The sequence below is a fragment of the Schistocerca serialis genome, chromosome 1 (genome assembly GCF_023864345.2).
Source record: "Schistocerca serialis cubense isolate TAMUIC-IGC-003099 chromosome 1, iqSchSeri2.2, whole genome shotgun sequence".
Taxonomy (NCBI): domain Eukaryota; kingdom Metazoa; phylum Arthropoda; class Insecta; order Orthoptera; family Acrididae; genus Schistocerca; species Schistocerca serialis.
In genome coordinates, this window is record NC_064638.1 from 272,689,313 (window position 1) to 272,717,155 (window position 27,843).

A 27,843-nucleotide genomic window follows, 5' to 3' on the forward strand; every position below is an offset into this window, starting at 1 on the left:
TGGGTTGCAAGATGTTCCGCAAGAATCAACGGGTCTGTACAAAGGCCATCTGGGAGGTGAAGGCCTGGGAGGGTGGACTGCCGATGGTAACCTTGGAGAGAGCGAAGTGTAGGCCACACCCGTGACATTGGGACAGTAGAACCGAGGGAAGAAACAAATCGTTCCGAACATATCCGTTTGCTCTGTTTGATTAAATAACGGGCTTTAGCGCAAAGGCGTTCAAAGGTAATAAGGCTGGCAATGGATTGGTGCCTCTTAAGGTGTTCCAAAGCTTGATGGCAATCACGGATGGCAATGGCAACAGCCGTACTCCACCACGGGACTTGCCAGGGACGAAACGGTCCAGATGAGCACGGTACAGCAAGGCTAGCAGCGCGAACAATCGCGTCAGACACGTCATGTAGGACGTCATCAATACAACCCGACAAAGAGGGAGAAAACACGGCCTATGCAGTGTATAGAGGCCAATCGGCGTGTTGGAAAGACCAATGAGGTAACCTGTCTATCAGGGAGTGGGAAGGGAGAGAGAGAATCAACAAGAAATGGTCACTATCACAAAGGTCATCGTGTGGCGACCAGTGTAATGAAGGGAGGAGAGAGAGAGAGAAGAAAGAATGATCAATGGCAGAAAAGGTATCATGACCGACACTGAATTGAGTAGGGCATCATTAAGAAGGCACAAGTCGTGGTCTGTAATAAACTAATCTAAGAGAAGACCTCGTCTAGATGGAAATGCACTGCCCCACAAGGGATGATGAGCATTAAAATCCCCGAGAAGGAGGAAGGGAGGAGGAAGTTGCTGAAGAAGGGCAGTTAAGGCAGCAGGTGTTAGAGTCCTGTCAGGAGGGAGACAAAGATTGCAAACCGTGACCTCAGAGTCCAGGTGGACCCTAACAGCAACCGCTTCCAATGTAGTTTGAAGAGGAATCCATGTGCTAGAAATGTCTGTATGGACCAACATACTAGCGCCACCAGAAGGCCACAGGGGTCCGACCCGATTTCGACAGAAAACACGGAACCCATACAGGGTCGGTGAGTGATCATCAGTAAAATGAGATTCCTGTAGAACCACATAAGCTGCAGAGTAAGACGAAATACGGGATTTCAACTCCGGAAGGTGATGGTAGTATCCATTACAATTCCATTGGATAACCACAGAACGATGATTTAAATGGGGGTTGAACAGGCTAAAGGCAGTCATACCACCAGGTCACCACCCGTCACCAACAAGGAGGGGGCGACATCCACGAACGACAGGTCAGAATCTGGTTGTGAAGCTGGGGATGGGACCTCTGGTGACACCAGAGGCTCTTTGTCCCGGGACTTATGTTTCTTCTTCTTTTCTGTTTGAGATCGAGGAGGGCTGTGTGGCATAAAGGAGCCAGCTGCAGCAAGATCGGGAACCGAAAGAGATCGGGCGACCTGGGGGCCAACAGACCGCAGTTCTCGCAGTCGTCGCATGGCAGCAGACCTTTGGCCTGGAAGGTGCCAGGAAGGGGCATCTCAGGAAGGGCACCCTTGACCGGCAGACACCAAAGGAGTGGGACACTTCGGCTGGGGAGGGGGAGCGGCGCCCAGAGGAGACGGTGTGGGAGCCGCAGGGGAGGGGGGGAGGAGAGGGGTCCGGGACTGGGGTAAGGAATGGGGAGGAATGGGTGAAGATGTAACTAAAGCATAACTAGACGTCATGGACACAGGGTGAAGATGTTTATACTTCTTACGAGCATCTGTGTAGGTTAAACGATCAAGGGACTTATACTCCTGTATCTTCTTTTCCTTCTTTTATACCGGGCAATCTGGTGAATGTGGAGAATGATTGCCGTGACAATTAACACACACAGGAGGGGGAACACAGGGACACCCCTCATGGAGTGGACGTCCACAGTCACCACAGAGAGGGGCCTGCGAACAGCGGGAAGACATGTGTCCAAAACGCAAGCACTTAAAACACCTCATAGGAGGTGGGATGTACGGCTTCACATCACATCGATAACCCATAATCTTTACTTTCTCAGGGAGGGTATCCCCTTCAAAGGCATGGATAAAGGCACCAGTATCAATGCGATTGTCCTTAGGACCCTTCTGAACACGCCGAACAAAGTGACACCCCGCCGTCCGAGATTGTCTCGAAGTTCCTCATCAGTTTGAAGGATGAGGTCCCTGTGAAAAATCACACCTTGAACCATATTTAGAGACTGGTGGGGGGGTAATGGACACAGGAATTGTGCTAAGGGCCGCAGACTGGGCAGCTGAAGCAGTTTTGATCAGCAACGAACCCGACCGCATCTTGCACAGGGAGTCCACTTCGCCAAACTTGTCTACAATGTGTTACACAAAGAATAAAGGTTTGGTATTGGTGAAAGTATCCCCATCAGTTCTGGTGCAAACCAGATAGCGGGGGAAAGGCTTTGCCCTTAGCCGACGAGCCTGACCCTCTTCCGAGGGGATAGCCATGGAAGGGAAGGCTGAAGGGGCAGGAGTAGCAGGACTAGAAGAATCAGTTCCACGCAGAGAGACAGCCGCAGAAGAACGGCCAGAGTTCTGGACCCGTATGCGTTTCATTTGCATAGTGTCCGCCCTGATACAACCCAATCCGATCAGGCGCTCTCCTCACGGGTGCCACCCAGCCACAGCAAGGACCATCTGACACGGCAGCCATTGCCCGGAGTTCCGATGCTCCAGGATAAGGAGCAACCACTCCAAGGCTTGCATGAGGTGGTCACAGCTCAGGTATCGGAAGTGTGATCCCTGTGTGTGGAGGGGACTCAACCAAATGGGTACATAGCGACCCCACCACACGGGCTGGCTACCATGCTGGCTATGCACCCTAGCATCAGACAACGACGTAAAAGAAAAGATGGAATGAACTAGGAGGGCACACGTCGGAGACACTAGGTATGGTGCTCTTCCCCAAATGGCTCATACTACGGAAGAGAAATTTAGTAATGGAGGTCAAACCCCAGAGGGGGACCAGGGAGTGCCAAAAGGAGGTGGTGATTACGCAACAAAGCTAAATTGCAAAACCAACATAACCAGCAGGATAGCGGGGGCCAACATAAGCAAGGAGAGGAAAGGAGGGGAAGGGGAAGGAAATGCAGCTCTGGAAAGAACGAAGGCTGCAATAGTTCAGGGCCCCATGCTCACCATGCAAGTATCCACAAAAGAGTTGTGGACCCCCTGGAGGGGCCATCGTAGGATGATGGTTAAAAACGCAGAGAGCATGTCTCAGTGCGCGAATTGCGTCACAGCAGGCCTCAGTCCACCAGAAGACCGGGACACGGTGCAGTAAAGACAAAGTGCGAGGAAAGAAACGTTCTGCAGCAGTAAGGATAATGTTTGTTGAATGTCGCCAGGAAGTAGTAAAGCCTACAGTCGCCTTAGAAAGCAGTGATTTGGGTGTGCGCATAGGTGGGGTAAGAGTCAGCAAACGGACAGCACATGGGAAATGGTCACTCCAGTAGGTTTCAGAGAGAACAGACCACTTGAAATGATGGGCAACCTGGGCAGTGCAGAACGAGAGGTCCAAATGGGAACAGGTGTGTATGGAGCCTGAAAGGAACATGAGTGCTCCAGGGTTAAGGCAGATGAAGTTGAGTTGATCAGCCAACAGTACACCTCTGTGACAGGTCCTGGAAGAGCTCCAAAGTGGATGGTGCACATTAAAGTCACCGAGCAATAAAAAAGGACGAGGAATTTGCCCAAAAAGCTGGAGGAAGTCTGCCCTGGTGACACCGAATGACAGAGGGATGTAAGCAGTACAAAGGGAAAAGGCTGCAAACATTCCATTGAAGGAGGGTAATGTCGAGGAAAAAATGGAAGGAGGAGGGAGACAAGGGAAAAAATGAAGGCGTGTCATTTCAGTGGCTGTCGAGTGCCAGCGTTCGAAGACTCACTGCTACAGGTTGCAGGGTTGCAAAGGCTGGAGGATCTTGTTCCACGAGATCTATAGAGATGTCCGCATTCTCCCTCTGTTGGTCCACAGAGTCCAGGGCAGAAATACTGTTGCGGTGCACACCGGGGACTCTAATGTCAGTCAGGTGACGGCATCACATGGCAACACTGGTGAAGGGGATCCCTGAGTCAGCGAAGGAGAAGACTGTTTGCCTTTGTTTAATTTCTTGGAGCCTTTGCAAGTGGCATATGACGATTCAGATGTTTTTTGCCTGGAGGGATGTAAAAAATCTTCGTGGGAATATTCCTTCTGTCCTCTCTGGCATGCCGACTGTGTAGCAGGTGACTTCGCCTCTTTAAGCAAAAATTTGGTGGCTTGTTGCAGAGCTGGTGGAGGAGGAGCCAGATAAGCTACAGTCACACTGGGTGATTTTACAACAGTGGGGACAAATTTGAGGTTGCACGCCTACGTGGCCATGTCCTTTGTGGAGTGAGAATGGTACTGTAAGTGCCGGATGGTAAAATGCAGGGTTTCTGATTAGCCAACTTGCGAGTGACAGCGTAAGGCACTTTTATGTTTGCCCAGATCTCCCAGACAGCCCGCTCACTGAGATATATGAGACAATCTCGTGAGAATGCTACATGGTCGCCAATGCAATTGATACAGCAGGGAGGAGGCGGACAATCGCCCTCGTGAGCATCTCTACTACATGTTACACATTTGGCCGGTGTCAACAAGACATTCAAGTGTGGTTGTAACAATGACACTGGTAGCAGCGCATCGGGTACGGAATGTACAGTCGGACTGTGATTACTCCATAGCCTGCTTTAATCTTTGATGAAAGTGTTATTCTATCAAACATGAGAAAAAGAGTGTGTGTGGGCACTAAAGATCCATCTACCTTTTTCATCACCCGATGGACTGCAGTGATGCCCTGATCAGAGAGGTACTTTTGGATTTCTGCCTTGGTCAAACCAAAGAATTCAGCATTCGATGACCCTCAACACGAACATGATAGCCGTGGAGGAGCAAAGCTGCAAACAGTTGTTGTGCTCAAGAATCAGAAGTAGTCTACAAAAGCAAAGTACCACTGCATAAACGAAAGGAGGATTTCTGAATAACAAACAGATTTACCATAGCAAATGACTGATTGGCTCCACTATGTGAAACCATGGTGCAGCTGGAAGGGTCTTTCAAACATTAACCTCATTCTGTTTATGTTTAGTAGACGTAGACTGTGAAGATGATGACTGGCTCATCGCGAGAAAATCCCTCATGATTGGACTTCTTACTCAGGGGTCCCCCAATCAGACAGGGATGCACCTGCCTTCGGTGATTGTTCACATCTCAGATAACATCTTCTGAACACCTGACAGAGGGACCAATTGGCAATTTGCGGAGGTAAGAGCTGGCCTGGTCAGTACCATGTATGTGCGAACCCTACCTGTCTACCCGGGGTTGGGAATTACGTGTTACCCAGTCACCTGTTATGCACAGGGAGGAAGACGAAAATGAAGAATCTCAAATGCCGAAGTGGAGGAAAGACAGGAGAAGGGGGATGAAGAAAGAAAAAGGAACGAAAAACAGTGGAGAGACTGTTCTGACGTCAGGCTGCTGAAAACGCAGAACACATTCCCAACAACATCTCAGACATGTTCCCCTAGGGAGGGGGAAAAAGGATGGCAAGAGGAGAGACTTTCAGCATGGAAGGGAAAAGATGCTGCAAAGAATGGCGTCTCATGGTAGCCAAGCATGAACCCACTAAAGAGCGGTGAGCCCCCACTGGGGAGGGGGGTGTAAATAATAAATAAAAAAATCTAAATAAATATATAAATATTGTATTTTGCAGAAGTTGGAGCCTGAAAATCCAAATGACTTCTACAGTTCTGCAGTTTGTTTGATTGTGGAACTTGGCACGAGACGAAACAACGGTAAAGAAAAATGGGCATCACCAGGATAATGATTGGACTCTTTTACTTTTCCACAATGTAATATGTAATTTAGAGGGCAGATTGCTAAAGCACAGAGGCAGGGAAGCTCCGCTGCCTGTAATACAGATTATACACATCATTGTCATCTGGTCAACTGTATATATTAGATCATTAGCACAAGCAAATGTATAGGTAGAACACCATCTAAGTTATCCATTCTTGGTGTGGGATTTAGTATGCTGTTCGAGCATAAGCAACTTGACAAACAGTAAGTATCATATTGTGACAAATTTTACACATACGAGGGAAAAAGGCACAGCTAAGGTCACCAACGGCACATCAGAAACGTTATGGGAACCAGTTCTCATTACTTCATATATTTCTCATAAAATACTTTAAATGTTGGTGCAGTTGAGGAGCCATCACTCTTTTGTGTGCAGTAACAAAAGCATTTTGAATAACTTATCAGCAACTGGGAGAAACAACTTCCAGACATCTTAAACAGTTACTGTATCACCACATGAAAAGTTACAGGCAAAAGAAAGTAACTGCAAAGGAAGAGTGACAAACCAAGCAGCTCACAGAAAGACATTGTAATGTGGCAAAGTGGGATAACACTTATTGTATTGATCAATATCAAGTCAACTGGCATTTTCAATATACAAGTGCATAATTCTATTTGCACATTGTATGTATTTAATGCTTCATTTATTCGTATGTTTACTTCTATAAGGACTTAGTTTTCACTTCTATTTCATGTTTATACAACTTTCAGCTAATTATTCAATTTTATTATGTAACTTAGCCGAGTACCCAGCATTCCCCTAGTATGTATTTCTACCAGCCCACCGCTGCCTTCCCCTCACTCTGTTCATCTAGTCCTCCCCATGTCTATCTCAATGGGTACATTCAGCAGCATATGTGGTTACTGTCTGCAAAATGTACTATGAACAGAGTAAGTAGCAAAAAAGCAATGTAAATGTCATGAAGTCAACCCTGATATGACAGTTTTACTGCATGAAGAGAAAAAATGTAGTAAGTGATAAAACTTTTTTTCCTTTCATCATTTTGTGTGATGTGTCAGTGATAAAAAGCTTCATAAATCTTTGAAATTTTGTGTGAAGTTTATTAAGGTCACTAAGTTCTCTCACTCTTAAATACTGGATATTTGCACGTCGTGGCCTATACTTCTTTTCCATACCCACCCCTTTGATAGGTAAGTGGTTCTCATCCCCACTCCAATTCCTTCCAGACAGTAAGTGATATGTGTACCGAGTTAAGTTGAAATGGCTCCAGTGGTTTCGGAGGAGATATGGAACTTTTTTTTTTTTTCCATGACCTGATTTTGATGAACTGAAGCCTCTACTATGATCAAGTGACCTTTGAAAACCCCACAAAAATTCATCTAGTAGTTTTGGAGATCAGCGTGTTCAAAGATAAACATAGATGACAGTTTCACAGATTTATTATTAGTACAGGAGCAGCTCACAGAAGTAGTAGCGAGTAAAGCACATGATAGACTTAAGTTACTGGTAGAATACTGGGGAAGTACAATCAATCTACACAGGAGACTGCTTGCAAATCACTCGTGTGACTGGCTCTAGAAATTACTCAAGTGTGTGGGACCCATCCCAAATAGGGCTAATAGAGGATACTGAATGTTTACAGATAAAGACATCACGCATGGTCATAGGTCTGTTTTATCCATGGGAAAGTGTCACAGAGATACTGACGATAGATGAAAACTATCCCGTTAACAAAGTTTCAAGAACCGGCTTTAGATTATGACTTTGGAAATATACTACATCCCCAACATATTGTACACATAAGGACTGTGAGAATGAGATTGGAATAATTACAGCACAAGCAGAGGCATTCAATCAATCATTCTTCCCATGCTCCATATGTGAAAAAGTAATAACTTTCGAATTAAAATATTAAATATACGTATTGCTAAGAAACAAAAGTATGAAAAGGATAGGTTGGCACTCACCACTTAAAGGTGGCGTCGAGTCACAGACAGGCAGAGTGAATAAGACTGCTAAACATTTACGGTTTGGGACAAAAAAAAAAAAAAGTGGACGAAAAGAGTCCTCATTTCGAAATAAGAAACACAAAGACATGGCCACTGTCTCCAGATGCTGGGGCCAGTGGACACATACATGTGAGCTGTGTGCATGTATGAGTGTTTTCTATTCTGGAAGAACTCCTTTGCCTGAATGCTTAAATTTTTAGCAGTTCTCTTCACTGCACCTGTCTGTGACTCAATGTTTTCTCTACATAGCAAGTAGCAACCAATCCTTTTCATATTACTGTTATTCCATCCTCGACATTCCATCATTAATGAACTGTTTCCATACGAAATCCATAACAGATTACAAATTGTATTTATGGCAGATAATTTCATTTAATTTGGAAATTAATTATACATGTGACCTTTTGTAAAACACAAACTTTTAATAGCAACCTAATTAATGTATTGAGCTCAAGAAAGTAAAATAAAATACAAACTGTTGACAACTTATTTAATATTTCATAGCAATAATCACAGGAGGTAGTCTTTGTAGCGTTCTGTTAAGAGGTAGTTATGAGCAGTTCGATTTTGAAGCAGTTGAGTGCAGACTTTGGCCAGCAGTATTTCAGTTTTTGTCAAGTTCACTACAATTATTATGAAGATCGATGTAATTTTTTGGTTTTTACTAATACTGTATAATGGAAAACAAAATGATTCTTCTGAGTCCATCAATTTGTAGTTAGAGTGCTAGCATCAAATTCTGACAAGTGAAACATGGGCTCAGTTATCAAAGTCTTAACTGCAACGAGATACAGATAATCATCCAACAACAACTATTTGAAATGGAAGGAAAATTCTATTAAATCCAAACTTAGCATATTTTGATGGATCTGAAAGTACACTTAAAAGACATGCCATGATGGAATTATCTGAATGGGGCTGAAATCCATAGATGTGATGTAAATGTAGAAGGAAACAAATGATTACAATTTCAGAGGAGTCATACGATTTATTCATGAGAAAGAGCTTCACAAATTGAGCACGTCAAAAATGTGTTGGTCCACCTCTGGCCCTTATGATAGCAGTTAGTCAGCTTAGCACTAATTGATATAGTTGTTGGATGGCCTTCTGAGGGATATTCTGCAAAATTCTGTCCAACTGGCACGGTAGATCATCAAAATCCCAAGCTGGTTTGAGGGTCCTGCCCATAATGCTCCAAACATCCTCAGTTATGGAGATGATCTGGCAAACTTGTTGACCAAGGTAGGATTTAGAAAGCATGAAGACAAGCAGTAGAAACTCTTGTCATGTGTAGGCAGGCATTACCTCGCTGAAATGTAAGCCCAGGATGGCTTGCCATGAAGGGCAACAAAACAGGGCATAGAATATTGCCAACATACTGCTGTGCTATAAGGGTGCCATAAATGACAACCAAAGAGGTTGGCATAAAATGGCATCCCAAACCTTAACTCCTGTTTGTTGGATTGTATGGCAGGTGACAGGTAGGTTAGTATCCCACCGCTGTATGGCATCTCCAGATACATATTCACTGGTCACTGAATACTATTCTACACAAGTAAATGATATTCGATGCCAAATGTGTGTGACACCACTCCAAATGGGCTTGCTGGAGTACAAATCTCAATGGTAATCAGTGCAAGGGACACGTGAGCTAAGCCCCTTTTCTGTGAGTCACCTATTAACGATGCCTGTGGTCACTGAAACACTAGTTGCACACTGGACCCATAATAATGATGAATTCAGTGCTCCGAGTCCCTCTCCGATTCCTCGGTCTCCCATTCCATCATCTCCCTACGTCAACCGCTTTGTTCCTGATGCTGTGTTCAGCCACGGTTCATCCTTTCCTGCCAATATCATCAAATAGTGGCATCGTTCCTATTCATATTGAGCAATTCACTGATTACTCCAACTGGCTTCTTTGAGCCCAACTACATGTCCTATGAAATGGTGACATCTGTATATATTGTTCATGCACCTGTCTGCGAGGCATAGTTACTGTGCAATTGACTACACGAAATTAAATTCACTGAGACTTTATGCCCTGATATCAATATGTCCCTGTTTTCTATAATCGCCAACTGTGCTGCGAAACTTTGCTATAGAGTCACACGCTTATCCACTGGCCGCCAAAGTTTACATTTTTGCATTTTTTTTTTTCAACACCTGAATGAATATCATTTAGTGACGAATTTGTATAACCCTTTTGTGATGCGCCACCTTTTTTTGTCGTTGAGTGTATAACTCAGGCTAATTATAACATGAAACTCTGGTCAATTCAAAACTGCCTACGAGAGAACTGCCATAAAGGAAGCAGATCACGCAGACTGAGAATTGTTCCAGAGATAAGTCTGCCGCCCCTTTGTATTAGCATGGAATCAGTGACTAAAATTTAAAAGAGACTGCATGTCTCATACAACAATATGCCAATAAGATGACAGGAAAGTTATACAAGTATCTAGTACACCCACACCTGGGGGCAAGGCGACAGGGTTGGAACTAGAACTTTTTATGGCTACTTATAAGTTGCCATCCACCTTCCAAAATATTAAAAATATTCCATACAATCAAGTCTACCTCCCCCCTCCCTCTCCCAACAAACCTGACAACTACAGATGTGTGAAAATGCTGCCGATGCACACTACACAGATGACCAAGTACCATGGATGTTACGCGTGACTTCACTATTCCAGGCACAGAAGCTTGAACATTATAAGCTAGTCTGTTCTTAATTTAGCAGTTCTTAAATATAGTTACACCATTCATAAATTTTTGACAATGCTACTCGTACGAAAGATTCACTCTCTGAACAAAATAATTTAGTCTGTCCTGGTGTTCGCTTGTTTTAGTCGTCTGTGCACAATGGGTACTTACCCATCCAGAATTTATTTTGTGGTCCCTTTGCAAGATGTGCAATGCAGGCCATGGAATTATTTTTTAGGAAGTTGTTCTCTAAACTTATCCAATGGTTATAAGTACCACGATTATGATACATCAGTTATTCAAAGGTATATAATTTAAAAACATGGTTTGCAGTAATGGTGTTTTTAAATTAAATCAATTACACATTTAGACAATTGGAGCATCATCATCTGCTTACTGATATTGTAATACAGTTACACTATGGCTTCACAACAGATTACCTAATGATGCCTTTTTTTTACAAACATTTCATTAATGTTCCCCGCAAACCTCAGCAGCACTATTGTATCGGCTATGTCACCCTGTTACAATCCAAGCAAAGGTTCTCTGAATTCCTTGGATATTTGGGGGCAAGCCTACTTGACAATGTTCCAAATTCCAAGGCTTAAAATCAATCACACTGGTGTCCTGACTTTCTCTGAATTCTCCCAACAAATTTTACATTAAGTTTCGCTATTGTCAATATTATGTGTTCATTTTCCTTTATTTCATTTTGTAGCATAATTGTCTAATATTTAAATTATGTGACTTATCCAGAAGTCAATAAATAACCATGTAAACATATAATATTGGGCTATTTCTCTTGTTTATGCGAATTATATGGTATTCATTCATACGTTCTCTTTGTTTAAACTTTACCGTTTTTTTTAGAAAAAGATCACTTAATATTTACGATAGTTCTTTAAGAGTCACTTTGCTCTATTTATACGGTTGTGGCAAGCAGAAAGTACCAACCTGATACTCTTAATCTCTCTTTGCATACTGCGGGAACCAATTAAATAAGAAGAAAATTGCATTTATTGAACTTACTCTAAAGCTTGTAATTTCTGATGCTCCACCATAATGTGTAGCCTGAAATAAGAAGGTAAGAATTTCAGGAGCTGTTTGGTATCTGCATATTTTTGTAATGATGGCAGTCACCTGAAACAGAAACTTTAAATAAATAAATCATATCGCGAGACAAGTCACTTGCACACATAGGCATTTGAAAACACTGTCATACAGAAGATATCAGCAATGGCTACACTTCCATAGTTTAAACCAAGGTCAATTAAATCCTATTGTCAAACAAGAAAAGAAATAAAAAAGGAAATATGACATTAACTTATATTTTATAATGGAGTTTTATCCGATTTTAAGATTTAAAACTGCAAGTTTGCCACAAATGTGAGAGCAAAATATGATAGATAAAAGAACAAATGTGAAGAACAAAAACAACAGACACACAGTTCCAACAATGACAATTGTCCTGTAAGATGGTCCATCTTGTGTAACTTTATCAGATGTCGTGAGTAGCTAATTTAATTGCAATGTGTATTATTATCGCAATAGCACACAAACAGCAATTAATAATCTCTTTTTATCATCTCAGGCTAACAGTAAAATAGTAAAAGTATTGTGTGTGCCAGAGTGTTTGGACTTAATTTAACAGTAGTTAACTACTAATTTTAAAGTAGGCATACTTTTCTGCAAACCAGCCTTCCACACTGGTTCTCTACAGGGACAGCAATATACTTCAGCCAACTTACTCAATACTAGTGCTAAAATAAGAAAAATTACCCATTAGCAACTTTCTTCCCAAGTCCTTCTGTTGTGTGGGTCATAAAATTCTTCTAATGAAATGAAAATGTTATGATACTACAGAAATTTCTCTTACATCGATGCAGTCGTATCTCAGCAACAGGAAACAAAAGAGCATGTCAACAAATGTAGCTATAGGAATAAAACTAAATTATGAGTTGTTTTGAGAGTATCAGTCTTCTGACTGGTTTGATGCAGGCCACAACAAACTCATCTCCTGCGCTAGCCTCTTAATCTCAAAGTCGCATTTGCATCCTATGTCCTCAATTAGCTGTTGGATGTATTCCAACTCTGTTGTCTACTACAGTTTTTACGCTGTAGTACCATGGAAGTTATTCCGTAACATCTACCACATATCCTTTCACCGTCACCCTTCCTCTTGTCAGTGTTTTCCACATGTTTCTTCCTCACCAATTTATCTTATCAGTCCATCTAATTTTCAAGAATCTTCTGTAGCACCATATCTCAAAACCTTCAATTCCCTTCTGCTTCAATTTCCCATGGACCATGATTCATTATCGTACAATGCTGTGCTCCAAACACATATTTTCAGAAATTTCTTTCACAAATTAAGAATAATTTTTGATACCAGTACACTTCTCTTGGCGAGGTATGTCTTCTTTTCCTGCAATAGTCTGCTTTTTATGTTCTCCTTGCTTTATCCTTCACGCGTTTGTTGCTTTCAAGATAGCAGAATTCCTTATCTTTGTCTACTTCACACTCACCAAATTTAATGTTGAGTTTCTCTCTATTCTCGTTTCTGCTTCTTTTCATAATTTTTGTCTTTTGCCATTTTACTCTTGATTCATATTTTGTACTTAGATTGTTCATTCCACTCAAAAGGTCCTGTAATTTTTTTTCCCCTGCACTATGGATAGCAGTGCCATCAGCAAATCTTATCGTCATCCTTTTACCCTGACTTTTAATCCCACTCGTCAACTCATTCTTTTATTTCTTTATTTCGGTCATTGCTTCTTCGATGAACAGATTGAACAATAGGGAAGAAAGACTGCATCACTGACTCACACTCTTTTTAATCTGAAACCGTCATTCTTGGTCTTCCAGTTTTATTGTTCTCTCTTGGTTCTTGTTCATAGTTTATGTTACCTGTCCTTCTCCAAAGCTTACTCCTCTTTTTTCTCAGAATTTTGAAAATCTTGCACCAATTTACACTGCTGAACACTTTTTCTAGGTCAACAAATCCTATGAGCATGTCTTGATTTTTCTTCAGTCTTCCTTCCATTATCAAGAGCAATGTCAGAACTGCCTCTCTGGTGCCGTTACCTTTCCTAAAGCCAAACTGATGATCATCTAACAGATTCTCAGTTTTATTTTCCATTGCTTCTGTAAATTACTCTTGTCAGTAACTTGGATGCATGAGCTTTTAAGCCGATTGTGTGATAGTTCTCACACTTGTCTGTCCTTGGTATCATTGGAATTGTGTGGCTGATATTTTTCCGAAAGTCTGATGGTACACCCCCACTCTCATCGATTCTACACACCAACTTGAATAGTTCTTTGGTTGCCATTTCTCTAAATGATTTTACAAATTCTGGTGGGATGCTACCTATCATTTCTACCTTATGTGATCTCACATATTTCAGAGCCCTTTTACATGGTGATACTAATACTGGATCCCCTATGTCTTCCATATTGACTCCAATTTCTTCTTCCATCACATCATCAGACCATTCCTCCCCATCATAGAGGTCTTCGATGTACTCTTACCATCTATTCACTCTATCCTTTGCATTTGACAGTGGAATGCCCATTGCACCAATGCTCTTAATTTCACTTCAGGCGGAATAACAAGTCTGACAAGTAAACCTGGATAAAAATATCTAAGACGTAGTGAATACAGAAGCAAAACAACAACGTTAACGAGATCAATACAATAGCACAGTGAAATCAGGACCAAATGTCTGACTGACCGGGCGGAGGTTTTGCTGGCTTTAAAAGGCAGAAACAGGTGTTGATAGGTTGACAGGACAGCTGTGCCTCCGTAGCCAGTGCTGTAGCAACGACAGCAGTTCTCACAGATTATAGCAGTGCCCTCTAGCGGCCTGCAGTGAGGTCTCCGTGTCCTGCAGCGGACTTTCAAACTGGGATTTGATACCGGACAGACAAAGTGGTAGGTCATACACACTGTTTCATTTTCTAATGCAGCTCACTGCGCTCTAAACATTTCTACCCCACTTTCTCCTTTACCTGGTTAAAATATAAGGTTTTTCCTATGCATGTGGTCATGCATTCAGCCCTTGTGAGGCCAATTGAGGATCTACTTGACCGAGAAGTAGTGGCTCTGGTCACGAAAACTGGTGTGCTGACCAAATGCCTCTCCATATTCACATCCAGTGGCACCCATAGTCCAAGGATGACACGGCAGTGGATCAGTACCATTAGGGTCTTCCTGAGACTTGTTCAGAGATAGTTTAGTTTAGTTTGTACGAGAAGAAGCGAAAGTTGATCATTTTGTAGTTACTGTGTCTTGTTTTCCCCATTTTTTGTGAAGTTTACATATTACAATGTTGTTCCAGTTTTCAGGAACTGTCTTATTTCGCTGACATTATGTAAATAATCTTACAAGTACTTTTTGTACAACTTTTCCTCTCAGTTTAATCATTTCTATTGAAAACACCACCATCTTCAAAATCCTTCCCTTCCTTCATACACAGAATAGCTTTGTACACCTCATCCAGCATTACTCCCAAAATCTAGATTTTTTTTTTTTTTTTTAATAATCCTGCAAAATGTGACTTCTATGACACGAGGGGCAGGGGAGGGGGGGGGGGGGGGGGGTGCAGCCCACAACTCCATCAAAGAGAGGAAGGACAGAATCAACCAGGGTATATCCCAACATCCAATCCAAACATTCAAGCAATAAGGTAACAATCTTTAAGGATCACTTCATGGAGAACAAATGTGGATGGGTTGCTTAGCAAGCTGTAGTGCAAACAACACAGTGTGTAAAAGTCTAGAATCTTCTTAGTCAAGTGTGTTAGTGATGACAATGGCTAAATGAATGTGAAATCACAGATCTGACTGCTGGCTTCAGGGCTCTGCTGACATGTCATCAGTGTATGAACTTGTCATGTTGATTGCACTCTTGGAGATCCAGAAGCACTAAGATCTCATCAGAATCTGCTGTGACCATACATCTGCTGATGACTGACACTGTTAAGATGCCTCACAAAACTCTTTGGGTCCTGGCAGGCTAATGTACCATCTGTAAGCTCCTACTACAACGTGTGAATTCCTGAAACGTCAGCATTCCTGTCTAGAGGAAAATAGATGAAGCTATTGGAATTAGACAACTGAAGCAACATAGGCAATGGGCTCAGGCTATGGGGTACACCAAGGTACTTCTCCCCCTGTGTCTTGCTACATGAACCAGCGAACAGCACAGACCATAGAAAACCACTGCTTCCAATACTTTATTTAATCACATTAAATTTCAGAGTTGTAGAACCAAAGATAGGTTAGTTGATTTGAAAAGGAGTTAAATAAAATAAAATGGGGTGTAGTAGAATTATTAGAAATGGCAAAAAAGGAGGAGCAAATTTAATTAGAGTCAAGTTACATGTTTTCACTTTTTCTGTAACTTACAGTTTCTATCAGATCAAGGAATGATTTGTACATGTGAAAAATGTCGAGTTCCCCTGCAATTTTGAGTCCACATTAAACAGTTGGTGCCTATGTAAATGGTCGGGTAAATCAGTTGAAGCTCATAGGAAGGCAAGGCATACCATTCCCTTTAAACGAAGATGCTTAGTAAAGCTATTCTTCTTCTTCCTAGTGTTAACCCTGCCCAATAGAGGGTTTGCTGTACTCGAGATGTGGTAAATTTATTTTATTTAGCTTTGTGGCTGGATCCAATTCCTGTTACCCCAATGGCCAGTCACCAAAAGATGGGAAGCCCTGGGTGACACCTGTCTGAACTGTGTAAACTTTGTTCTGTATGTGATCATATTTTAACTGTTTGCATATCATATTTTCTGGGTTGAAATTGGAGACCAGACCATCATTTGGGTAAACAAATGGGAGAAACTGCCTAAAAACCACACTCGTTCTGGCCAGATTACTGACCGCAGTCACTAATAAGCCATGCAGATTCAATCTGGTTCTGGCCCACCTCTATGTCTCACCAGCTAGCGTGCTGCAATATACGAGCAAGTATTTTTACTTTACATGCATTTTACTGCGGAGGAAAAGAGGGAGGAAGGGGGGGGGGGGGGGGGGGAGATTCAGGTACTATCTTTATCGTAAGCGGGATCATAAACAACAATAATGCAGATAAAATATGTGAAACAGAATAGTAAGATTTAAAAAAATAAATACAACAAACACTAAAGCTATATCATGTTAAATAACAAGACATCCAGAACTTTATCAAAGGTCCCTCAATTCCTGTCCTCTTCTGTGGATACCGTCTCTTTTTCAGAAAATGAAGGAACTATCACCTCTTGTTTACTAGATTGCTAGTGATGGGTTTAGGGGCGCGTAGAGGGGAGGCAAGGATCTACTACACCCATTCCACTAACAAGTCTCAGGTACTGTCTCTCAGTGAAACTGAGTCAACATGACACACTTCACACGTGGGGAAGCTTGCTGTGTGCTATGTCAAAAGCAAGTGCAAACAGGGAGTGAGGGAGTGGACTATTAATCATCATATGTTTGAACATAGAACGAAAAATTTTATCCCTTAAGGAAATGCCGAATTTGACAGAGCTAAGAAAGGCCTAAGTCGAAACAAGGCCCCGTCAGAACTACTGATAGCCTTGGGAGAGCTAGTCATGACAAAACTCTTGCATCTGGTATGCAAGATGTACGAGACAGGCAAAATACCCCCAGGCTTCAAGAAGAATATAATAATTCCAATTCCAAAGAAAGCAGTTGCTGACAGGTGTGAAAATTACCGAACTATCAGTTTAATAATTCATGGTTGCAAAATACTAACACGAATTCTTTACAAAAGAATGGAAAAAATGGTAGAAGCCGACCTTGGGGAAGATCAGTTGGGATTCAGGAGAAATGTAAGAACACATGAGGCAATACTGATCCTCCAACTTATCTTAGAAAATGGGTTAAGGAAAGACAAACACGTTTATAGCATTTGTAGACTTAGGAAAGCTTTTGACGATGTTGACTGGAATACTCTCTTTGAAATTCTGAAGGTAGGAGGGGTAAAATACAGGGAGCAAAAGGCTATTTACAATTTCTACAACCAACCAATCCATAAGGAAGGAGACAGACTTGTTCCACTTACCGAGGAATTAACCTGACGAACGTAACCTATAAGATTCTCTCCAATATTATTCACAACAAGCTAGTTCCATAGCAGAAGAGATTCTGGAAGAATATGAAAATGGATTTCTGTCTAATAGGTCAACAACGGATCAGATATTTGTGCAGAGGCAAATAAAAGAAAAGGCTTATGAGTATAACTCCTATGTTGCCTTCAAGTAGGCCTTTGGTATTCTTGTTAGGGCAGGAATGCTAAATGATTTGCTACTGCTTGGAATACTACCTAGGTATGTTTCACTTACTCAAGCAACATTCACTGGTCCCAAGACTGCAGTGTGAGTGGATGGAGGACTCAGTAAATGGTTTAGCATTAGTACAGGAGTCAGACAAGGGGACATCCTCTCTACAATGTTTTTCTTCAAATCCCTGGTTACATAGGCACAAAAGTCAACCCAGATATGTGCATATGCTGATGATGTAGCAATTATTAGTAGAAGAAGAGTTTCACTAGAGAGAACAATAGATGAGCTGAAAGAAATCACACTACCTAGAAGCCTTACTGTTAATGAAATGAAGACTAAGTGCATGAATTTCTTCAGGAAGGAAAATAATAACTTGGATAAACTACTAGCAGCTCGCTTCAATTTTCATGTGCAGAACTTTGACTACCTGGAATGTAATGTCAAAAGACAAACTCCATGTCAACTGAAATAAAACAGTGCACCTTGGGTGGTAATAGGTGCTTCCACACTTTTACGAAATTGCTGACCCTATGGGGTCATGATTAGGTCAGCTGTAACCTACAGATGTGAAATATGGACACTAACGAGTACAGATGGACGGCAGCTCAGAACATTTGAATGCAGTGTTCTGCGCAAGATCTTTGGGGCAGTTCAGGATAACAATGGTTTCTGGAGATCTAGAACAAGCAATGACCTAGATCACTCATACAAAGAGCTGACATAAGAACAATAAAAAGCAGCAAAATAGCCTGGCTTGGAAATGTCCTTAGAATGGACGAATGCCTAAAAATGTTTTTGTAAGATGCCCAACTGGAAGATGCATAAGATTTTCCAGTCTAATTTGTCACAGGATCTTCTATGTCTCTGCTTCAAGCCTTGTCTCTGCTTCAAGCCTTCCACCTGACGCATCACCAGGAGGCCACAAGCAGTTCTGGAACAATGCTGCAGATTGTTAGTTTCATCAAAATTTTGTGAGCAAGGCTGATCATCCCAACCTCATCTAAGTATGCTAAGCATGGTCTAATTACGCGCTCTGAGATCAGATGAGGGACATTGTTCCTTTCAACGTGTGTCACAATCTGCAGTTTGCTGAATCCTGTTCCTCTAATGACAGGCAGAAAAGCCTCTTCCATGCTGAATGGGGTCTCCAGGCATACACACTGAGTGCAGAAGGTGATCCTTCCTATTCCTTTCTACCACTTCCCTATGGGATACTGTTATTCAAACAGACCCCTATTGTTTTGCTTTATCTGACACAGGACACAGCAGGTTTCACAACATGTGATGAGTGTCACATTGGCTATGTTTCAGTTATAGGGGGAAGCAACACCTCACACTAGTTCTTTTATAGATCTGGGTGTTCCACCCTCAGTTCTCCTTGGTCCTCGCCTGCCCTGCACCAGAGCCCTTAGACCTATCACTGGCACACACCAGTCAGTCAAGTCAAGTCAACTAATACTTCCTGGAGAGGAGACAGTATCCATAGAAGGAGACAGTAATTGAGATAGCTTCGATGTATGTGATAACTGTCTCTCAGTATCCTGGCAAACACACCTGTTCATAGCAGCTTCCAGTCCCTTGAAAGCAATCTGGGCAATTTCTAGCAGCTTACAAACAATAATCAATTCATCCCATGGCCAAGAACAGCGTTTCAGTGGTGTTGCTTTGTGGCTGGTGCAATGTGATTATTTGTAGCCTTTGTGGATTGTATTAATTTTGGAAGTGCAGAAGACTCTGTTACTATTCAGTTTAGGGTCACAGTGTAATAACCCTGTGCCATCACCAATCACTGCATAATGTGTTTCCTTAATGTTTATTGTATTTTTTAGCATGGTTACTTGTTGCTCTGTCAGTGAATGCAATACACAATACAAGGCACTATTCAAAATGTTTGGGACTGGTGCTGCCATCTGTTGAAAACCTTACCTTTGCACAAATTGTCAGATTCACCCTCGAAGTAGTTCCCACCCGCACGTACACACCAGTCCCATCACTTCTGCCACTGGTCAAACGTTTTCTGGAAGTGGTGTTCTTCGAGGGTGTTTATCACTGCCAGCGATGCTTCTTGAATCACCTCTAGAGTGTCGAACCATGGGCCTTTCAACTTGAGTTTCAGTTTTGGGAATAGCGCAAAGTAGCAAGGTGCCAAATCTGGTGAGTACAGTGGGTGGGGTACAACCGCCATGTTGTTTTTCGCCAAAAAGGTCATGATGAGCAAGAACATGTGACAGGTAGCGTTGTCGTGATGCAGCAGCCAGTTCCCTTGACGCCAACGTTCGGGCCGTCGTTGCCACACGTTTTCACGAAGCTGTCGCAAAACGTCACAGTAGTAGGCAGAATTCACTGTTCGGTTGGGTGGGACAAATTCTTTGTGCACAATTCCCTTGGTACCGAAGAAAATAATGATCATGCTCTTAACTTTGCTCTTCACCTGTCTCGCTTTTTTGGGTCTTTGAGAGCGTATGCGTACAGCTCACGCTCTGTCCCCCAAACACTTGTTGAATCATTGCAAGGGTCTCCGTAGCACTTTTCCCGAGATTCGCACAGAATTTGATACATACATGCTGCTCTGTTCTTGGATCCATCATAAAATTGCCACACACCAAATACAGAGTATTACGGAAATCACTGTGGACACGCAACATGTCCTCCCAGCAGAATGCCACTCCACATGGCAGCACCAGTCCCGAAAATTTTGGATTCCACCTTGTATTGTCTGCTGCTGTAATTGAACCAATTGTGAGGGTCTGACCAGTCTCTAGAAATGTTGTAACTAAGTTTATTGCAATAATGTTTTAGCCTTCCATAGGACAACTAGAACACAGATCATTTCCAATAAACAATTTTTTTTTTCCAAATTCACAAAATCAATTTCTGTCATTGTGGAATGCACACCCTCTCTCAAAAAAAAAAAAAAAAAACGATAAACTGTCGCAATCTTCTTTATTAAAGACTAATTTAGTAATCACACAACAATATGACGCAGAAGTTGTCATGAAATCCTTCTCAGAATGTGACACCTTTACCCTACATGTAAAAAACCTACAGCTGTACAGGTTTCTGATTTTGAGACTGTAAATAACACGGACATTGCATACAACTTTTTCTGCAATAAGCTAAAGTGTGACATTTTCTATGTGGTTACTCATTACGCCCTGCTTTTAGGAGTAATATTACAATACTATCATTGCCACCTCATAACATGCTCCTTTCTTGTGTTTTCCAGCCCTGCTCCTAAAAAGAATTCCAATGATTTCTCTCACTAAGTACAACACCTCCATCCTGCCTCAAAGTCAGATAAAGTGTATTGTAAACTCTTGGCAATCTTTTATTCTCATCATCACAACTTACAAATCCCACCACTTTTTGTATTCAAGTGTTAGTTACGTTAATTGCTACTTTTTGTACTCTTATACTGTGTTAACACATTCAGTGAAAAATTAAAACTCCTTGACCATGTCTGCACACTGCATCATCAATGATTTAAAAAAGAGCTGTGGAAGGGTCAGTATAATTTTGTAAAGAAGTCTGTAGGTACTCCGTTTTAAGTAGCAGGGTAGAGAGAGGGGGACACATCTGCTCACCACTTCAGTTTGCCAAGTTTCACTACTGTGCAAAACTACTACTAGAGCAAGCTCCTTGTATGTGTTTCAATCAGAATCAAATGTTTATCTTCTCAGTATTTTCAAATTTATTAGCTAATAATCTCACTTTAGATCATCCAAAGAAATTAAATCTTGAGATAAAATTAACCAACACCTGATTCTCGTCATATAAATAATGTACAAGTGGCAACATGCAATCAGTAAAAGCACTGTATGGGGATTAAACGAAAACATATGCACATAATACATAGGGCTTTTTTTTAACTTACTTCTAACAAATTAGTATTATTCTTTAATTTTCTCTTGTACTGTGTGGTCTCTCTAAATGTTCCACATCATCTATGAAAAATTGTAGTGTAGCACTGATCTATCACAATGTCTTACTAGAAAGACTACCAAACTACACAGTAGTTGGTGTTGGTGCCATTACCTAAAAACAATAATCAATCAATCAACTGATGTACCTACCATAAGGTTTACCACTGTTTACAGTTCACACCTGGTTGTTGTTGATGTAGCATTACTCAAGACAAGAACTTGAAGACATGCATTTTATGTATGATGGACCAGGGTGTAGTTCCCAGAAAGCCAAACAAATGTACACACTAAGTTTCACAACAGGTATCATCCAAACTCGAAGATTTTTTTTTTTTTTTTTCCCCCCCCCCCCCCCCCCCCCCTATGACCAGAAACTTAAGGTCAGTCAAAATTGGCAGAACCACCTGTCTGCTTTCACCTGTGAGGTAACTGTGTTATGTTGTCATGGTGGCACACGGTATACGAAAATAAACTGAGTCTGTAAAGACCGTGTTGGTACATGCAGTGATGCTCTCTAGTGTGGGATGTTTATTTCTAAATTGTTCGTGAGTGCTGTTAGCAATTCATTCGACTTCTTGAGTGCTGTTTGTGAGAATAATATTGTGAGAGTTTGTGACAGTTTATTAGTGAGTTATTTTGATATGACAACAAGATCACCAACAGGTCTCTGTATGTTGCAATGGGCGACAACATGTTTATCACAATTAAATTTATTTGGTATAACTGCCAACTATGTGTAGTGTTACATTCGTAGAGAAGGTAAGAGACTGATCAAGTTGTTGCAGTTCAGACCCAGAACCAATGTAAGTGACGCTTTCAGCAGGACAACATATGGTATTCCGTCTGGAAGGATTCCTGGTTTGAGAAGTCCTGATTGGCTATTTGAAAGGATTCATTGATGACCTATTATTTTAACCATCACTAGATTGCTATATTTATGCTGGCTGACTTTTTATTATTATTACTTTTGTGTAGTATATATGGTATGTGTATTTATGTGGATAATTTTTTGTGTACCAAAATTTTGTATTAATGTAACTTTTTAGGAAGTTATGGGGAGTTTGTTAATGGCGAGGTCTGATTTTCGATTTCACTTACATGCATGAATTTTAGTTTTGTGGCACCGAAGATTTCATTTTAGCTTTACATGTCACGTGAAATTTCCAATACCAGTATTTTTTTTAACGTATTCTTTATTGTGGTTCCGTTAATTGTTGAGGATTTTGTTTGCTTGGTTTTGCTGAGTTTCACATTATTCCTGCAGTTACATATTTTTCATATTATTTGCATCTGTTCACATGTTTAACGAGTAACATCATAGGCGTCATACTGTATAAACATGAAATAGGGTTGTCCGCTTTTTCTTTTGACATCGTCAGTCAAAGCTGATGGGTGGTAGCACAATCTTCCGTTTTTGCAGAAACTTACAAGGCACAAGACAAGACTTTCAAAGCACAGAGGCCTGGCCAAGGTTCTTCGCAAATAACAGAATTTGAAGAAATGGCATTGAATCATGTAAAAGATTAAGCACTTGGCATTTGCCAACTTTCCATTCTACACACTTCAAAAGACAATAGTACTGATGGACTGTTAATCACACTCCGATCATAATCAGAGTGTGCAATCAGTAGGCTAAATGATTTTAATCCCAGAGTTCATTTCCTTAAAAGGTTTACATTGTAATGCATGCAAAATATTGCTAGTTTTCTGGAGGCCACACAACGAGGAAAACGAAAAGACATAAACAGAACGCCTGAAACCATTAAGGTCAAAATTATACAGAGGAGACAGGATCCAGAATACAGTGAAATAAGGAACCAATGGTAGCAGATGAATGCTTCAGGTGATACAGGGTGCTGAATGAGCAAATGTGTGTTAGGCATATTTCTGCAAACTGCTCAAGACTCTGCAGCAACATTTGTGGCATTATTTTTGAAAACACTTCACAATTGTCTGTCATGTGTCTACAGTGGAATTTTCCCTAAGGGGCTACAGAAGTTGGTATTTGAAAACACCAGTAAGAACTGTAGAGAAAACTTAAAATGTCCCCTCCCAGATTCTATCCGTTCCCTTTTATTGTAATGAAGAACAGATGCAATGTATTATGAACTTTTAAGGTTTGTACATATTTGCATATGTACACCATACAAGAAACGATAAAGGGGCAGTGAGTTTAGTAATTAATGTCCCATCAACAGAGACACTGACTGCCCTAAAAATGAAGTATTAACTCTATTGGGAAAGGAGAGGCACTCAAGCTGGTGGTAGCCTCGATTTGTGAACCAGGCAGTGTCTTAACTACTTGACACCTTGCTTGGTAACTACCCAACTGTGTCTGGAGAATAGCAATCAGCAAATTCTGTTAAACAAATTGTTTTCATACATTTCCAAGATACTTCAAAGTTTCTTTATTACACTGAGTGTCCTCCAGCATTCATTCTTAGCTTTAATTACCCCTCATTAACTTGTAGGTAAAGCTTTGACTCTTTGTATCACTTTTCCATTGCTGAATGCAATATTCAGGTGCTGACTGGGTCTGGAAGCCTCCACACACCTCTTAATTTATCTAGGATACTATCACTGACTATGAAATATGTCTGATGCAATATAATCATCCACTTTACGTTTTTGTCAACATTCTTCTGGCATCATTCCACAGTCTATGGTATTTTCCCCATACTTTTCTTTGTATGATACTTACAAGGGAAACTCCCCAACATGACCAGTTCACATTTTGTGATAAGATGGCCCAGTGGATAGCTCATCAAAAACTGAACACAGATAAAGCATGAAAATAGGAAGGAGGTGTACTGAACTGTGAAAAAGAAGGAAAATCTAAACACTGAATGGTCCAAACTCTAGATGAGCAACATCAAGAGAATCTGAACAGCTACGACACTGCGAAGACAGAGACTGGCGTTCGGTTTTCATTTCTGTGAGAGGTCTATGCTGTTTGTCACTTGTTCTCACTATTTGTCATATTTACTTGCAATGAGAATATAGTCTTACCACAGTGGTTTTAGGGCGCACAACTACAATGGTCATTAGCGGGTCTTACCACGGCTCATATTCTTAAACCACTGTACAGTATGACAATGTGTACAGTATGGTAACTGCCAAGACTACAGAAGGAGAATAGACACGTCGATGACCTGACAGAAAGTTCATAATTTTGTGAGAAAAATAAATAAATAAATAAATAAAATGATATGGTTATAATAGAGGGAAACATTCCACGTAGGAAATATATATCTAAAAATAAAGATGATGTGACTTACCAAATGAAAGTGCTGGCAGGTCGACAGACACACAAACAAACACAAACATACACACAAAATTCAAGCTTTCGCAACAAACTGTTGCCTCATCAGGAAAGAGGGAAGGAGAGGGAAAGACGAAAGGATGTGGGTTTTAAGGGAGAGGGTAAGGAGTCATTCCAATCCCGGGAGCGGAAAGACTTACCTTAGCGGGAAAAAAGGACAGGTATACACTCGCGCACACACACACATATCCATCCACACATATGTCTGTATATGTGTGGATGGATATGTGTGTGTGTGCGCGAGTGTATACCCGTCCTTTTTTCCCGCTAAGGTAAGTCTTTCCGCTCCCAGGATTGGAATGATTCCTTACCCTCTCCCTTAAAACCCACATCCTTTTGTCTTTCCCTCTCCTTCCCTCTTTCCTGATGAGGCAACAGTTTGTTGCGAAAGCTTGAATTTTATGTGTATGTTTGTGTTTGTTTGTGTGTCTGTCGACCTGCCAGCACTTTCATTTGGTAAGTCACATCATCTTTGTTTTTAGATATATAAATAAATAAAATGACGCACAAGTTAGATTTGAACACTGATCTCCCCCAGTGCAATCCAACACCGTTACCACATAATCACGATGTCCTCCCTGGCTGTTCAAATTCACTTGATGTTGCACACCTTGACCTTGAAACTTTCACTGTTTCGATTTTGCTTCTTTTTTCTGAGTTCAGTACACATTCTTCCTATTTTCAGGCTTGATTCGTGTTTTTAACGGGCTATCCACTGGGCCATTTTGCCACTTGAGGACTTTTGGTAGGGAGGACAAAGCATGTTATCTTGGGTGAAAAGTCATCATCAGATGTAGAAGTAACTTCAGCTGTGCCCCAGCGAAGTGTATTGGAACCCTTGCTGTGCATGTTGGATATTAATGACCTTGTAGGATACATTAATAGTAAAATCAGGTATTTTTGCAGATGATGGAGTTACCTATAATAAAGTACTTTCAGAAAGAAGCTGCATACATATTCAGTCAGATCTTAAGAAGATTTCAAAGTGGTGCAGAGATTGGAAAATCGCTTAAATGTTCAGAAATGTAATATTTTGCACTTCACAAAATGAAAGAAATGTAGTACCCTATGCTAATATCAATCAATCACTGTTGGAATCAGCCAAGTATTACAAATACCTGGGTGTAACACTTCGTGGGGATATGAAATGGAATGATCACATATGGCCAGTCACGGATAGAGAGGAGATTGCTAAAAACCACTCATGTGACTGGTTCTAGAATATTGATCAAGAGTGTGGGACCTCTACCAGATAGGGTTAACAGGGGATATTGAACGTATACAGAGAAGGGCAGCACTGGGTTTGTTTAATCAACAGGAGAGTGCCATAGAGATACTAAAGGACCTAAATTGGAAGACTCTCGACGATAGATGTAAACTGTCCCACGAAAGGCTACTTACAAAGTTTACAGGCTTTAAGTGATTGCTCTAGGCATATACTGCAACCTCTTCTGTATCACTCACATAGGGTTTGGGAGGATAAGAAGAATAATTACTGCATGCACAGAGGCATCCAAATAATAATTCTTCCAGAACTACTTGTGGGAATGGAACATAGATACCATAATAACTGATACAATGGGACGTATCTTCTGCCATGCACCTCACAGTGGTTTGCAGAGTATAGATGTAGATATCTGAGGATGGGGGTACAGGGGGAGGGGGGGGGGGGGGGGTGATGGAGTGTTTCCCTTGTAAGGTGCCAAACCCTGACAAAGAAGGAATCTAGCAAATGTCTGCAATCCTTCAGTTTCCTACTCCATCTCAACTTTGCAAGAATCTAGTATAGTTCCACAATAAATTGCCCTAAGTTTTAGTACAAGTAACTTCAATGACAGTTCAACTTTTGTTACCTGCAAAGTCAATTCTTTGTGTTAGTTCCATTTTGTATAACTTATGTAGCGGTTTTATTTATTTATTTATTTCAATGACCTAACTAAATCACACGTGCATAACTGATATTGTAGCAAATATACTGTTGTTATAAATAATAATCTGTCATCATGTATCCAATAAGCAGAAATAGTTCATTTAGCCAGCAATGAAACTATTATAATCAAGATTCAACTTACTTGAAAACCCAAATAAAATTTTCTCAATTAATAAAAAAGTCTACCATGTAAGCGTACCCATTTTTTTTCACTGAGAAGGTGTTTTCATTTAATCTGACAGTCTCATTCAACATCACAGCGAGATATCACAATTATATTCCATAAAATACGTAGGCTATGTCGTATGATTTATTTTCATGTGATATGCTTCGAACTTCCATTCTGAATTTGTGGATTTCTCCACAGAGATAATACACCAAGTTCCTATACACAACACATTTTTGGTGTTTTAAATGGGATGGTGTTCCTTTCTTTTCTCCACCAGTTAGAAGAAAAGTCTCACAGTTAGTCTTAACTATAATTTACATAGGTTCCCTAAACAAATAACTATGGTCAGTTTGAAGAAAGCACAGAGTACACCTATTTACAAGAAGAATTGTAGAAGTGATCCACGAAACTACCATTCAATATCCTTGACATCAATTTGTTGTAGCTTCCCAGAACATATTCTGAACTCAAACATAATGAAGTAGGCCTACCTCAAAAAGAATGACCTCCATCATGCCAACCAACATGTATTCCAAAAAAAAAAAAAAATCAATTATCTGAAACAAAATACGACACACTCATTTCTCATACAACATATTGAAAGCTTTGGATCAAGACAAACAGATAGTTGCAATATTTCTTGATTTCCGAAAAG

At 41.0% G+C, this 27,843-nt stretch overlaps 1 protein-coding gene across 1 annotated transcript in view; it reads right to left on the bottom strand.

Moving 5' to 3' along the window:
* The window catches only part of LOC126467803 (Fanconi anemia group I protein-like), a 269,273-nt gene that overhangs the window by 239,333 nt on the left and 2,097 nt on the right, over positions 1-27,843 (bottom strand). Inside the window, exon 2 of the mRNA XM_050096494.1 lies at positions 11,588-11,698. Coding sequence (XP_049952451.1) covers positions 11,588-11,698 — 111 coding nt within the window. The remainder of the gene's footprint in view (positions 1-11,587; positions 11,699-27,843) is intronic.